This window comes from Magallana gigas, chromosome 5, assembly GCF_963853765.1.
Source record: "Magallana gigas chromosome 5, xbMagGiga1.1, whole genome shotgun sequence".
In the NCBI taxonomy this organism is placed as follows: Eukaryota; Metazoa; Mollusca; class Bivalvia; order Ostreida; family Ostreidae; genus Magallana; species Magallana gigas.
Window position 1 is genome coordinate 51,175,735 of NC_088857.1, and position 16,368 is coordinate 51,192,102.

The 16,368-nt window shown below is 36.6% G+C and overlaps 1 protein-coding gene across 1 annotated transcript; it reads right to left on the reverse strand.

Annotated features, from left to right (window-relative positions):
- Positions 1–131: 131 nt before the first annotated feature.
- On the reverse strand, positions 132–12,720 carry LOC105325173 (arylsulfatase B). Its single transcript, XM_011424601.4, has 15 exons — positions 12,149–12,720; positions 10,269–10,380; positions 10,065–10,116; positions 9,553–9,656; positions 9,042–9,148; positions 8,732–8,796; positions 7,913–8,017; positions 7,693–7,756; positions 6,386–6,483; positions 6,007–6,146; positions 5,831–5,895; positions 5,412–5,523; positions 4,966–5,132; positions 4,659–4,808; positions 132–1,178 (listed from the first exon to the last, which is right to left on the reverse strand). The coding sequence occupies exons 1-15, from the start codon at positions 12,261–12,263 to the stop codon at positions 997–999; spliced, it is 1,638 nt and encodes a 545-aa protein (XP_011422903.3). The 5' UTR covers positions 12,264–12,720; the 3' UTR covers positions 132–996.
- Positions 12,721–16,368: the final 3,648 nt, after the last annotated feature.

Here is a 16,368-nt window from a genome sequence, read left to right on the forward strand (position 1 = left end):
TATTCAATGCTTGCAAATTATTATATGCTTCACCAAAACTTAAATAATGGCACCCTTCGAGTTGCAAGCGAGATTCAGACATGCAGCAGAAGCAGTAGAATATTTTCTTTACATACATGTACTAGTCTGTGTTAATTTAAGGAGGATTTTTATTTAATTTTTGTTTTCTTTCACAGTCATTTTGGTATTTCTTTACAGCATATAATTCGTAAATAAAAACATGGCACTAACTTTCGGTACAACACAAGATACTCTGTGTAACCTGACCTTACCTCTTTTGACCTGGCATTTGACATTCAAGCATAAAAAGTGACCTAGTTTGTCATTTTTGTGACTCTTAAAAAAGAAAAAAATATACTTGTAATTTTAATAGTTAAACAAAATTCGTAAAAAACCCCCTTTTTGAAAGCCTACCAAGTCATACAATTCCCAGAAAATAAATATACTTCATTCCACAGTCAGGTCTTCAACAAAAGTGCAAATGATGTTGACTGAATACTTTCTTTCCTTCCTTATAATTATATAAAGACTTTTGCAGGTGAATGTCGAACATTATTGGTCACAGTAAGCAAACTATGGCAAGTGATGATGACAAAACTAAAACTATTCTTCATATTCGATAAAATTAATGTATGATATATAAATACCAAAAACTTGAAGTAAACCACAGGCTCCATACGCATTACGTTATATATTTTTTCTCATAATGAAAAAAATATATATCCCTTACCTAATAATACACGTATACTATTAGGTAAAGGGTAAATATTTTTTATTATGAGAAAAATAGTCAACACCACTTGCCTGTGAAGTAAACCGTCGTTGCAATCTTTTCGGTTCGTAAAGCAAACAGTTCTATAATTATCACTAGTTTACAAAAATAGTTCTTCCTACGTCACTACAAACACCGGTATACACAAGCGTTCCTAATCTCTGGAACCATCTTATCTGTGGACTAAAAGTATAACATAATACACGAACAGTGTAGATGAAATATCATGTGCACCACCCCGGCGTCCAAACGCCATGATGGTGCTTTGGATCCGCTGCTGCCACTTTCCTTTTACTCTGTCCAGCCACATGTTTAGTTTTCTTCTGATAATGTTCTAAGCGTGCCTTCATTTTCCTCACTAACACTGGCTTGTAACCAGCTATGTTCTTTCTTTCTGAAGGATCAGCTGAAAAATATGAATAATGATATAAATCTTTCAAACAAACACCGAAGTTCCTTTTCCCATGATTCCGTCCATTTTTTTTCCATTTTTTTTCAGCGAGAGATTTGAAGTCAACTGACGGAAAAAGTCCACGATTTCTTTATAGACAGGCCTAATTTTTACCAAGAAAAAAAAGCGACAATGAAAACAAAATTCTTAAGCGTATTCCTGATGGAAAATTTTGACCTATTTTATCAGTCTGAAAGTTTTTTGAACATCTTGCATAATTTTTTTCAACGTCATTACAAGTGTTATTTACTATGTTGTTTCCATAGCACAATCCCCTCATATTTTTTTCTTAACCGTCTTTCAACCTAACAAGATACAGGGGGCGTTACAAACCAACATACAGGTAGCGTTACAAGCCAAGACATAGGGGGCATTACATACCAAATCATTGGGGGCGTTACATACCAAGACACAGGGGGCATTACAAACCAAACTAGAGGTACTGTGAGCAAGCTTACAATTGATACCCCCCGCTAAGAAAAAAATCATAACGCACATATTTTTGCTATTATAGACAAGTGAAAAGCTGTCAATGTGACAGCAAACCGGGTTTTCTTTTATGTAAACTGTATCCATAATCCATGTCAACCCTTATCCAGTGAAATGGAGTACCCTACATGTATATGCAACATTTTGCCAAAAAATGACTAAGTTCAAAAGCTAGTATTTTTTTCATAAATTATCGGAAATCAAAATCCTAGCAACATGCACACCTCTGATATATGTACAATTGATCTGCAAAAGAACAACTTCCTATCTTGAGAACTGTAGGAGGAGTTATCCGTACAATGAGGGTACCCTATATGCAATATTTTGCCAAAAAATGACTAAGTTCAAAAGCTGGTATTTTTTCGATAAATTATCGGAAATCAAATTCCTAGCAATATGCACACCTCTGATATATGTACAATTGATCTGCAAAAGAACAACTTCCTATCTTGAGAACTGTAGGAGGAGTTATCCGTACAATGAGGGTACCCTATATGCAATATTTTGCCAAAAAATGACTAAGTTCAAAAGCTGGTATTTTTTCGATAAATTATCGGAAATCAAAATCCTAGCAATATGCACACCTCTGATATATGTACAATTGATCTGCAAAAGAACAACTTCCTATCTTGAAAACTGTAGGAGGAGTTATCCGTACAATGAGGGTACCCTTTTGGCAGCCGCCCGCCCCCCCCCCCCCCGCCCACCCGCCCTTTACCGGATTTTTCCGTTGGAAAACCCGGTTAAAAATATTGGATGAATCTATTTTACTGTCCATTTTCTATATTTTCTATAAATAACAACTGCTCTATTTTTTAAAACTATTAATGCTAATAGGAGTAAACAGACCAATTTTTATCCTTTCAGTCCATTTTATTTTAAGTTAACTGTTAATGCATGACATTTGCATCCTTCTGTTAACAACCGTGACTCGAATCAAACGAAATCCACATGTCAAGCAGCCATTTAATATTCAAACATTTTGAATTATTGGTATACTAAGCCCGATGTTTTTCAATTTTTTCCCCACATATTCCCCCCCCCCCAAAAAAAAAAAAATTTCATCGGGGCAGGCCATTTTCAGAGAGACGGGAATGAAAATCTAAAAAATAATTTTGTGGCCTGAGAAGAGCAAGATTTGTGTCAAATTTAAGCTTCTAATATTTCCATTAATACAAGACATGACACAGACAGAATTTAGCATTTTTGAAACAATGACCTAGAACTTCCTCAATTGATCTTGGGTCAAGGTCATGACACACCCTTTGGTCATAAGCAATATTTGTGTGAAGTTAGAACATTCAATGCTTCTCAATAAGAAATATATGGACTGGACACGAATTTTGCATTTTTTCTGCCAGTGACCTTGACCTTGCCCTAATGACCTTATGTCATGGTCATGACACACCCTCAGGTCATAAGCAATATTTGTGGGAAGTAAGAACTTCCAATGTTTCTCCATAAGAAAGATATGGACCAGACCCGAATTTTGCATTTTTTCTGCCAGTGACCTTGACTTTGCCCTAATGACCTTATGTCAAGGTCATGAGACACCCTCAGGTCATAAGCAATCTTTGTGTGAGCTAAGAACTTCCAGTGTTTTTCCATAAGAAAGATATGGACCGGACACGAATTTTGCATTTTTTTTGCCAGTGACATTGACCTTGCCCGAATGACCATGGGTCAAGGTCATGACACATTTTCAGGTCATAAGCAATCTTCGTGTGAAGTAAGAACTTCCAATGTTTCTCCATAAGAAAGATATGGACGGGACACGAATTTTGCATTTTTTCTGCCAGTGACCTTGACCGAATGACCTTGGGTCAAGGTCATGACACACCCTCAGGTCATAAGCAATCTTTGTGTGAAGTAACAACTTCCAATGTTTCTCCATAAGAAAGATATGGACCGGACACGATTGCACAGACAGACGGACAGACGGACGGACGGACAAGGTGATTCCTATATCCCCCCCCCCAACTTTATTTGCAGGGGGTATAAATATAGGGGGCATTACAAATCAAGACATAGATGGCATTTCAATTCAAAACAAAGGGGGCATTAAAAACCCAGACATAGGGGCGTTACAAACCAAGACATAGGGGCGTTACAAACCAAGACATAGGGGGCGTTCCAAACCAAGACAAAGGGGCGTTACAAACCAAGACATAGAGGCGTTACAAACCAAGACATATGGACGTTACATACCAAAACATAGGTGGCGTCACAAACCGAGACATAGGGGTGTTACAAACCAAGATGTATGGGCGCTACAAACCAAGATATAGGGGGCGTTTCAAACCAAGACAAAGGGGGCGTTACAAACCTAGACAAAGGGGGCATAACAAACCAAGACATAGGGGGCGTTACAAACCAAGACGTAGGGGGCATTAAAAACCAAGACAAAGGGGGCGTTAAAAACCAAGACATAGGGGGCATTAAAAACCAAGACAAAGGGGGCGTTAAAAACCAAGACATAGGGGGCATTAAAACCACAGACATAGGGGGCGTTACAAACCAAGACACAGGGGGCGTTACAAACCAAGACACAGGGGGCGTTACAAACCAAGATATAGGTGCCGGTACAAATCAGAAATCTTGCACTTTTTTGTTTATGTGAATGAACATATTTTAAAATTTGAACACTCGGGGATTTATGAAATTTAAAAGCTTGACAGAAATGTGAACAGAGTAAAGGACATTCATTGATATCATCATTTATGAGATATTTTGTAAAATATTCAAAAATATTTGTGACATTAGTTCAACTTTACTTAAGGTCTAATAAAGAGCATTAATCTTGACTATGTAACTTTTGTAAACAAGTTCCGTTAATAATTACAATTCATTTCTAATGAAAATCATAATGGCAGTTGAAATGTTTGAATAAAATACCAAATTTCTATATTTCAAAAGGGTTACAAAAACGTCCTAAAATACGTTTACCTTCTAAATCGTACAGCAGATATCTGGGGAAGCGCCACTTTGCCTTATCCCTTTTCTTTAACTTTCTACACCGCTCCAGTTGTCTATATCTGTGCCATTTTCTCACCATTCTGTATCCGGGAAGTTTGGATGATAACCATTTCACGTAGCCTAAATTAGACAATAATTATAACCCTTGACGATTCCGGTATGGACACGAACTGCTTTTACTGGATATACTAAGTACAACAATTAATGGTTATCAGAGGCATTGCTCAAGTTCATAAAAAAATTTATTTCACATATACATGTATATTTGTTCCAGTACCTTTTGCATTTCTGACAATGTTGTTCAGTGACTCGTATATAAATATATCCTCGTCACTTCCGGTCTCGTTTTCGTCATAGATTGGACAGAAGCTGTTAGACTTAGCGATTCTGTACCAGTTGTTGTAATCCCCTGGGTTCCCCACAATTAGCTTGTATTTACCCATTCTAAAAGAACAACAAAGACATGAAATCAATAAGACTCACGACAGACAGTCCACAATGCATTGATGAGAACAATCAGAGATCACAACTCATATATACTCATGTCCATAAATGATATTGCATAGGTGTTTTATAAACAGACAGAACCATCTGTTGAGACTCGTGAAATCAATGTATTGGAAAATACAAGTGTTTCATTTCATGTTTCATGTTTATTGAAAGGAATTACACCAATGTAAATGTTCATTTACTTGCTTTCGGCGTTTGCATACTGGTTATTACCTGATTGCGGACACCGGTCTGGACTTGTCTATTTCGTACACAAACTCAGTCCTCCTGGATGGTTTACCGGATCGAATCATCGGCCACTGATTGACACCGTCCAGCTGCTTTTCTGTTAACATTCCATATACATTCCATATTGATTAACGAAGACACTGTGACAACTCTTACATCTGAATTTCATAGTGAAAAATATAACACTTTGAGACCATATTGTTGATTTTAAAAAAGTTGAAAAGTATGCATAAATTGAGTAGTCTTAGCTTAAATTAAAGACCAGACAAATCTTGTTGATTTCAAAGAGCAATGGCTGTGTGGCCAGCAATGAATAGACAGGGCTACGTCACATTGCTGTTTGACACAACTACCCAAAGTCCAGGCTCTTGTACAAAATTGTTCAAATGAGATGGGTCCTTTACCCTGTTTTGGTTTGCCCCCAGCTACTGCAAAAATAGTAGGAAACCAGTCGGTAGCGTGGAACAAGCTGCAAATAAAATACAAACAGTTTAGGACACAATGAAAACATTGATGCTTTACTAAAGTCAATCAAAGGCCGAGAAGATCGGGAAAATTCCTTCATGAACAGAGTGAATACCCCTCGTGAGTGTATCCCGTCTTCTTCAGTAGGTTCTTGCTGTAGACAAAGGACACCGCCCTTGTTCCCCCCTCCCACACAGTGGTCTTGGAGCCGCGCAGCGGAAAGTTGTTCCCAACGATGTGAGCTGCTCCGCCATTCTATAAGAAAAAAAAATCTGACAGTTAAAACAATACGTATTAATAGTAGAAGCAAATTGTATTTAAAGCTCGTAACATTTAACTCAAACAAAGATAACAGGATAAAGTTCAACTAAATGTATAATGAAGTAATGTTAAGAAGTTTGCACTCTAAGGTCATACCAAAGTTACCCACAAAACAGCACATGCAACAGAGATAAGGAAGTGGTCGTGCTACAAAGAGCATTCATGCAACTTACATCTGTAGTGAACACTACAATGAGATTTCCCATGAACTTGTGTTTCCGGAAGGCCGCCATTACAGCTCCAATGGCATCGTCCATGGCCGTTACCATACCTACACACATAAAAAAGAGCGGTCGAACAGAATTAAGAAAGAATGGGTGTTTCTTTTTTTTGTGACTACTGAATAAATCATAGCTTTACTATTTTTGCAATTTCGTTGTCGGTAAGGTAAAAGCGTCAACTATACTACTTGCATGTCCCAAGTTTCTGCTTCCATCACTTTTTGCCCAATATTTCGATAAACATAAATACCTTTGTGACCAAACTACGTTTACCCACCAGAATGAAAAAAGTCCAGATTATAAATAAAGAAATTTGTTTTAGTTCATGTTAACTTTTTCGAATAAAAATAGATGAAGTGTCAATGAAGAAATCTTGGATTTTTTCCCTTTAATAAATCGATTTGACAGGTATGTGTGTTTTTTCATTAAAATTCGTCAAAAAGTGAAGAAGGCAGTAATTAACATTTGGCAGATTATAGTGAAAAGTATTTTACGAGTTTATAACCAGATAATGCTTTAACATTGTCCTACCTCATGAAAATTCAAAATGGGGAATTTTAATTATCAAATATTTTTAAAAAAAATATACCATAGGAGAAAAAGGAATATTTACTGCTCATGGTAGCATGTGAAGTGTAATGTGCACTTTCCGACCGCAAGTTATCGTTCTTGTTTAAGAGACAAAGATCGTAGTAACAACGAACATCTCTGGTACTGACTTGTAAGCTATACAGGATTATAAAGGATTATAATTATATGTAAATATATATGTTTTAACTCTCCTCATCGTTTTTTTTTCTTCATATTTTGATTTTCAAATTCGGATATCCTCGGGTAAAACGTGATCACCTGTGGCCACGGCGGGTGATTAGTAAAAGAGGTGATCACCCGTGGGTGACGAGTAACAGTTGAAGGTGTGGTCATCCGTGATTGACGAGTACAAGACGTGATCACCCGGGTCACGGTAGATGACGAGTAAAAGGCGTGTTTACCCGTAGAGTAATAGTGAAAGACGTGTTACTACGTGATACTCGTAGTTGACGCTTAAAATATGTGATCACGCGTGGTTGAAGAATAAAGACGTGTCATAAGAGATTTATGAGTAAAGGGCGTACTCTGACGATGACGTTTTATACATTACCTTTATCATACATCGAAATTTCATTTAATGACAAATCTACTTATCTCAAGACACCAAAAAGAAATGAGTTAATTAATTATGCTAATCTGATCGAGAGCTTTAATGATGATATACATACCAGAATAAACCCGTCGGTCTTTGTTTTTAATGTTGTTGTACTGTTTTTCATACTTTTTAGGAACCTAGAAAAAAAATATGAAAAAAATGAAATATAAATCCGTTTCAGCGATATATCGCTTAGTTCTTTTTAGTTCCATCTTCAAAGATGTTAGTTAACGTTTGAGATTATTTTGGGATTATCTGGATTAATGGTGTGTAAGAAAATGGGTGAGGCTAACCTGTAATGGCGTGTGCACCGATTGGAAGGCGAGGTATAAAAACAGGGGATTCTTTTTTCTTTTGTGTTCCGTTATAATGTCCACTGCTCGTTTGGCATAGGTTTTCTGGAAAAAAAGAAGAAATGGAATGGGCTTTATTAAACGCATCTATTAATACATTTGAATTAGGTCAAGCGCCAAAGAAATTTAGATCATGGGAAACTGGAGACTTAGAATTGATTCGATTGAAACCGAAATGTACATTCTGCTCACAGCGAGCTTACAGACAAAAAAGACAGTATCTCCTTGATAGAAATGGTGCGTTGACTGCTATCTCAAAGCTCTTAATATAAAGGTCAAACCGCAGCGGAGAGGTATCACCTTAAACTTTGTGTAATAGAAATGTTAAATTTGAACGTAACATTGATGTGAAACAGATTTCAAGAAACTATTTTACGACTGGATCTAATCCTTACAGCCTGACATTCTCAGACAAAAAAAATCTGGAAAATGTGACTACCTAACAGAGATTTTATGAGAAAATAAGATATTTCACTTAAAGGTTTTTTTTATTCCAGTGTAATCTACAGGAAACAGATAAACAAGAACATTATCAATTATAAATAAGCCATTAATAAATACATCAATTCATTATGAGAGAGAAAGAGAGAGAGAGAGAGAGAGAGAGAGAGAGAGAGAGAGAGAGAGAGAGAGAGAGAGAGAGAGAATTATACTCCAAACACTTCAAAGATGCCCATGTCTAGACAATTTGCTTGAAATACAAACACTGTTGTAACATAGTAAACATTGTTACATAAAATTAACACCCATGCATCTTACGGTGGAGTACTGCTTCTTTGGGGGGTAGAACACGGTTTGGTTAAATCGGAAGTCGTAACCTTTCGCTGCAATAGAAAAAGTATCATGGATTGAGTATTTTTAAACTGTGTAATCCGACTGTCATGTTGTAAATTTTGAATCTACCAGGTGGCAGTAAGAACAACATTTTGTCATGTTGTAAATTTTGTATTTACTGCCACCCGGTAAATTAAAAATTTACATCATGACACGACTGTACCAAAAAAAAAATCCCGTTTAAAAAAGTTGCAAAAGATTGATCGATTAACAGATTAAATGGACAGGTTCTGACCTGTGGTGTGTTTGTAGTAGTCTTGAGTTCCCGTGTAGAAACCCAGGAAGGAGTCGAAGCCACGGCGTGTTGGCGTGTACCTCTCGTTACAGAAACCAAGGTGCCACCTGCAAACGCCGTATAAATTTCTTACTACTTTTTTTTTATAAACTTAAATTTTTCCAATTGAAAAGAAAAAAAATTACACATTGCATTATGAAAATGAAATATTTTATCAATTTAAAATTAAAATCAACAAATTTTATACAAATATGAACATTTTCAAAAGAAAAACTCCTGGAAAGTTTTTCATATATTAATAAATCTTTTTCCATGAATTTTTTTTCACAATCGAGTGATAAAAAAAATTGCGATTGAAGTACACGATCCCTTTGTTTCTGCGACTTATTTTTGCAGCGAATTTTATCTAATTGCGAAAGTAAAACGTATATCATCATTATATCTCAAAATAAAGTTATTGCGAAAATAGAGTAAGGAAGTGCGAACGTCTTCTCTCCATAAAGTTACATACTTCCCGATCATATGGGTCGAGTAACCAAGCTTCTTCAGTTTCTCCGGAAGAGTTGGAGTTTTGAGTGACATAAACCTTGCTTGGTGCGGAGTGATCGCAGTGCCCTGTAAAAAAAATATCAGAGACTCATCAACGTGCCACTTCGCAGTTAATCTCAAAACGATTACACGAAAAGCATGCATCTACTTCATGACTGTTTGACTCTGTCTTGTATATTCATCATTTTCTGAACAATATTTTTTATTGATAACTAATAAATAACCTGGTTTTTGGTAGGAGTTGCTGATGTCAATATAATCTCATCTCGCTAAGAAACGTAACGTTTATTTTCTTTTATTTTACAGATGCTTTTTGTAAAAAAAAAAAAAAAAAAGCATTTCTTGATCTTTGACCGACTTGTTTAAAATCTTATAATCTCCTGACACTCTATTTGAGATGTTTGAAAAGATCTTCACACTAGCGCCATGTTAGGAAATTGACAAAATATTTGCTAATTTGACGATCAAACTTACTGATAAGCCCACTCGGAAAGGGTATACACCGGTCAAAAAACTGTTCCGTGACCTAAAAAAAAGGAAGAATCTGACATGCATAAAGCAAGCGCAATACAGCCTCAGACAATAGAGCCTCAGATTATGTTAATCATGTCGAGTTCAGTGCTTCGTTTATTCTTAAAGTTTGAGTAAAAGTGTTTAAATCATTAGCTTCTGACTTACGGTGTACAGATAGGGTGTACATAGGAGGAGTTCAGAATCACCCCTCCCCCCGCCATTCTGTCCAGGTTAGGTGTCTTGATGTCCGGATTGTGCCATCCAACATCATTCCAACCTGTCCAAAGTACAACGCGCAATGGATTGACTTACACAGTACATATATGAGATCAACGATAATCAATAAAGCTAAAAGCAATGAGTGCACCGTTTGAGAGATTGCTGTATATCATGTAAAAAGATTGTTAAGTTTTTCGCTATAAAATTCTCTTCAGTGTTAAATGAACATAAATAAAAATAAAGAAACAAGAATCATGTTAGTAGGTTAAAGTTTCTAACTTTAATGTTCCTAAGATATTTTAAATGAGCCCTTAGTTTACCCTAAGTCCATAAATTCTTAGGAAAGCTTAAGTTTTGGGAACATTTCCGCTGGGAAGGATTTATTGTTCGGCCATCGATTGATTATATCATTGATCAAGCTCCCCCCTGTCAAGCGACGAACAAGATTTTTTGAAACTTATAAAGTTCATTTACAACAATCATAACCAGAAGAGAAATATAATCTAGCAGACATCTATACCAAACTGCAGTTTACCACATTACTCCTACTTAGGATCACATACCAAGGAGCAATGATTCGGTACACCTGCTGACCTAGATTATAACTCAAAAAGGGGTCGCGAGTAACACTGAACTATTACTCTGTCGATCAAGACCCTCCCACCAAATCTGGTTAGTCCATAAATCTGGCTACCACTGCTCTTTAATCAACAAATGTTGGTCAAGTCTGAAGAAAATAGGTCGTTATTTGATGGGTCAATGGTAACTGTGGGTTAATGTATCGTACGATGTTTCTCAAAGAATGTGATCCCCCCCCCCACTTCTTCCACGATCTTGTTTGTGTCAGCGGCGTCTACTAGTTTATACTGGTTACGTGATTTACATGTTTGGGGTAATCCTTCATCGTGTATTGACCCCGCTTACGCAGAAATCACTACATCAGAAATTTAATAATAAAACCAGCCCTCCCAGGTTCATGTTTTTGTTGAGAAATAGGCAAAACATACGATATTTTGATTCCATTACAATAAGAAAAGGATTGTGTGTTGAACATGAACGTAAAATGAAATGTAAACAGTGTTTACTACATATAAACGATGGATACAGAAACCATGGGGGTCCGTTTTTGCGTAAACATGTCTTGATGTGTAATTAAAAAATACATGTATATGCACAAAAAAAAATATACATGTGTACTTTAACTAATGAAGCGACTAATTATGTTTTAAACTGTTTCTAGTTAGGAGTCTAGATTAATGGATTAATTTGATAAACAGACAAGTTTGCACTAGCTATCAGCAGATTTGTATTTTAAATGAATAACTCTATGTCCGATGTGTACATGTAATTCATATATAAAGATAAAGAGATACAGTTATAAAAACGAGGGTCACCTAGATCCTCTTTTTTTTTCCTCATTTCTTTGCATGTGAACGCAAGTGCATTAAGGTCACGTGTTATTCTTCACTCCGCTAGAGTATACGACCCTATTTATCTGGTACTTGTCAGTATTTTCTTTTCAGTCGGGGGATTACCGTTTGTAAGTAATGATAGATATACCTGTGAAAAATAACACTGATAAGAACCCAAAGAATATGTAACCCCTAGTTCTATAAGATTAATACTGTCATGTTTAGTTAATTTTGACTGGACAGCCAAAGCCAGATGATGAAGGCTAACAGTGTGCTCTAGAAGTTCTAAGTTCTCAGAAGAACAAAAGACAGCGATCTCTGCATCACAAAAGTACACTGAATATTAGGGATCCAAAATTTAACAAAATTCATGAATGATTCCGATTTAAACGTCTTTCGTGCAATTGTACCTACCTAAGTCGTCCGCAACGATATAGAGTATGTGTGGTGGTCTTTTGGCTCCTTCTGCAGAGGAAACCAGGAAACACAGACCAATTAAAACTACACCAAACGTCCCTATATCTCCCATCACAAAAGGGAGAAATATCACTGTAGAGTTATTAAGGAAAAGAGAAACCGTATCTCTATGTCTAGGAACTGTCTCCAAAATATACTTGTATCATATCTGGGGCTCTCGTTGATACTGACCAATATCCACCAATAACAACGCTCGGTCACTCACGCGGAACAGGTAAACACGCGCACCCTGATTCAAAAAGCTCACTGATCCTCGACTACTACTGGAATGTTGCGCAATATTTTAAAGAAAGGCAGTCCTGACTGTAGCATACGTAACAATGTTTACTGTGACTAAGCGCTGCTGAAACTTTTTATCAGCCGATGATCGGGGTTTTACTTTTCGAGGTTCTTACCCTAAGTCAGCTGTGCAACACGTCACAGATTCGGACAAACTGGGGATAATGTGCTGGGGGAGACGATGCAACTGCAATTCAAAATCAAGTACAAATGCTCCATGCTGGTTGGCCGACGATATAAGTTGGTGACAGGCATGGGAAAAGCGTTTGATCTGGAATTTTAATTTTAAAATGTGCGCGGACTTTGAACCTTCAAATGAGGGGAAAACTAACTTGTGAATTGTTGAGCGTCTTTGCGTGAAAAATAACACGGTTTTTCCATTATGAATAAGTTTCGTTCTCTGAACAGCCCTTATAATAGTCTGGGTCACTCTTTACAACGTGTTCATTGTATTTTATTACTCAAGGAAAATCTAGATGAGTCAAAATGTCTTTTTTTTAAATAACAATTAACGTTCTGTCATTTGGTCAGTTAGAATAAACTATTATTGTTGCTTTTTACTCCTTGTTGTCCAGAGTGCCTTGAAGCTTCATATAAAACTTCATCTGTTCACAACCGTTTGTCATTTTCACACCACGCACCTATCAGAATCAATAGGATTTATCAACAAGGTGATAATCCTTTAACGCAAACATGTTGAACTACAATTAAAACGTGACAAGGTAAAATTTTTGTAAACATTTTTCGAGATAAAAAGTTCCCAAAGTAAACAGACCCGAATGTCACTACATGATTCTCCTCGCTTAGATGTGATTTATCATTGCATCCTTAAGTCATTGACCAAGGTGGACAAGAGAATGCACGATAGGGATTCAATCTTGCTAAGTGTAAAAAGGTCTTGCTTTAATATGTTAGTGTAGAGAGTCACAAAAGGATAAAAGTAGTTATGAGTCACTTATTCAGCCTCGAAGAAGTTTTGACATACTGAGAACCGCTTCATTTTATTTCACGGGATGATGTTTTATTTATTTGTCATACCTTTACATGGTAACTGATTCGACGTGGATCATGCTTCTTTCCTGACAACGATAAAAACTAAAGTTTTGTTCATTGCTTCTCCCACTAGTTTCACTGTAGGATTTCCTCTAAGGATAACAATTATCAAAATTATTATGATAAAAACCCGAAACACGAAGAAGCGATACATTTCTGATTGGTTCTGATTACTTCTGTGTCAGTTCTGGTTGGTTTTAAAATTTATTAATTCTGAATTAGTTTTGATTGGTTCTGATTACTGTTGTGTAAGTTCCGATTGGTTCTTTTTACTACTGTGTCAGTTCTGGTTGGTTTTTATTAATTTTGCATTAGTTTGATTGGTTCTGATTACTACTGTGTCAGTTCTGGTTGGTTTTTATTAATTTTGCATTAGTTTGATTGGTTCTGATTACTACTGTGTCAGTTCTGATTGGTTCTGATTACTGCTGGGTAAGTTCTGATTGGTTCTGTTTACTGCTGTGTCAGTTCTGATTGGTTCTGATTACTGTTGTGTAAGCTCCGATTGGTTCAGATTACTGCTGTGTCAGTTCTGATTGGTTTTTATTAATTCTACATTAGTTTTGATTGGTTCTGATTACTACTGTATCAGGTTATATTTACAACTGTGTTTGTTCTGAATGGTTCTTATAACTACTCATTAGTTCTGATTGGTTCTGATTACAACTGTATTGTTGTGTTAGTTATGTTTGGTTTTGATTAATAATTTGTTAGTTCTTGTTAGTTCTGATTACAACTATACTATTTCTGATTGATTCTGATTTAATTTATTGCTAAGTCCTGACAGCTATAATAACTGCTGTGTTTATTCTGATTGGTTATGATTACCACTGTGTTAGTTCTGTGTCAGTTCTGATTGCTTATGATTATATACCACTGTGTTTGATCTTATTGGATCTGATCCCAGCTGTGTTCTGATTGGTAATGATTCCTGATTTGAGTCTGATTAGTTTACTGGTGTATAAGTTCCGATTGGTTCTGATTACTGCTGTGTAAGTTCCGATTGGTTATGATTACTGCTGTGTCAGTTCTGATTGGTTCTGATTACTGCTGTGTCAGTTCTGATTGGTTCCGATTACTGCTTTGTCAATTCTGTTTGGTTCTGATTACTGCTGTGTCAGTTCCGATTGGTTCTGATTACTGCTGTGTCAGTTCCGATTGGTTCTGATTACTGCTGTGTAAGTTCCGATTGGTTCTGATTACTGCTGTGTCAGTTCTGACTGGTTCTGATTACTGCTGTGTAAGTTCCGATTGGTTATGATTACTCCTATGTAAGTTCCGATTGGTTATGATTACTGCTGTGTATGTTCCGATTGGTTCTGATTACTGCTGTGTCAGTTCTGATTGGTTCTGATTACTGCTGTGTCAATTCTGATTGGCTCTGATTACTGCTGTGTCAGTTCTTATTGGTTCTGATTACTGCTGTGTCAGTTCCGATTGGTTATGATTACTGCTGTGTCAATTCTGATTGGTTCTGATTACTGCTGGGTAAGTTCTGATTGGTTCTGATTACTGCTGGGTAAGTTCTGATTGGTTCTGATTACTGCTGTGTAAGTTACGATTGGTTCTGATTACTGCTGTGTCAGTTCTTATTGGTTCTGATTACTGCTGTGTCAGTTCCGATTGGTTATGATTACTGCTGTGTCAATTCTGATTGGTTCTGATTACTGCTGGGTAAGTTCTGATTGGTTCTGATTACTGCTGTGTCAGTTCTAATTGGTTCTGATTACTGCTGTGCAAGTTACGATTGGTTCTGATTACTGCTGTGTCAGTTCCGATTAGTTATGATTACTGCTGTGTCAGTTCTGATTGGTTCTGATTACTACTGTGTCAGTTCTGATAGGTTCCGATTACTGCTGTGTCAATTCTGATTGGTTCTGATCACTGCTGTGTCAGTTCCGATTGGTTCTAATTACTGCTGTGTAAGTTCCGATTGGTTATGATTACTGCTGTGTCAATTCTGATGGGTTCTGATTACTGCTGTGTAAGTTCCGATTGGTTCTGATTACTGCTATGTAAGTTCCGATTGGTTATGATTACTGTTGTGTATGTTCCGATTGGTTCTGATTACTGCTGTGTCAGTTCTGATGGGTTCTGATTACTGCTGTGTAAGTTACGATTGGTTATGATTACTGCTATGTAAGTTCCGATTTGTTCTGATTACTGCTGTGTCAGTTCTGATTGGTTCTGATTACTGCTGTGTCAATTCTGATTGGTTCTGATTACTGCTGTGTCAGTTCTGATTGGTTCTGATTGCTGCTGTGTCAGTTCTGATTGGTTATAATTACTGCTGTGTCAGTTCTGATTGGTTCTGATTACTGCTGTGTCAGTTCCGATTGGTTCTGATTACTGCTGTGTCAATTCTGATTGGTTATGATTACCACGGAGTTTGTTTTGATTGTTTTGATTATTGCTGTGTTGTTATTATTGGTTCTGATTCCTGCTATGTCGTTTATTGGTTATGGTTATAGTTGTCTTTGTTCTATTTGGTTTTGATTAACAGTCTGTTAGTTCTGATTAGTTCTAAATACTACTTTTTTAAGTTCTGATTGTTTACGATTACAGGTGTGTTTGTTCTGACTGATAATGATTACAACTGTGATCGCTCTGATTGGTTCTAATCACTACTGTGTTTGTTTTGGTTGGTTATGATTATTGCTGTGCTCATTCTGATTGGTTATGATTACAACTGTGTTCCGAATAGTCACCGCTGTACAGTTATTCGTCCTGGTTGGTTCGGATTACAACTCAGTATGTTTGTACATTGTTATAAGCAGAGTATTCGGAACACTGAGGGTTAGTTAAATGCTTTGTTTATTAATAGT

What these genes read in the sequence shown, in the direction of transcription:
- LOC105325173 (XM_011424601.4), bottom strand. Translation starts at nt 12,263, where the DNA reads ATGGGAGATATAGGGACGTTTGGTGTAGTTTTAATTGGTCTGTGTTTC. An exon ending in GTACACCCTATCTGTACACC is followed by an intron (nt 10,117 to 10,268) that starts GTAAGTCAGAAG and finishes CCTTTTTTTTAG; the next exon opens with GTCACGGAACAGTTTTTTGA. An exon ending in TCGACCCATATGATCGGGAA is followed by an intron (nt 9,149 to 9,552) that starts GTATGTAACTTT and finishes CGGCGTTTGCAG; the next exon opens with GTGGCACCTTGGTTTCTGTA.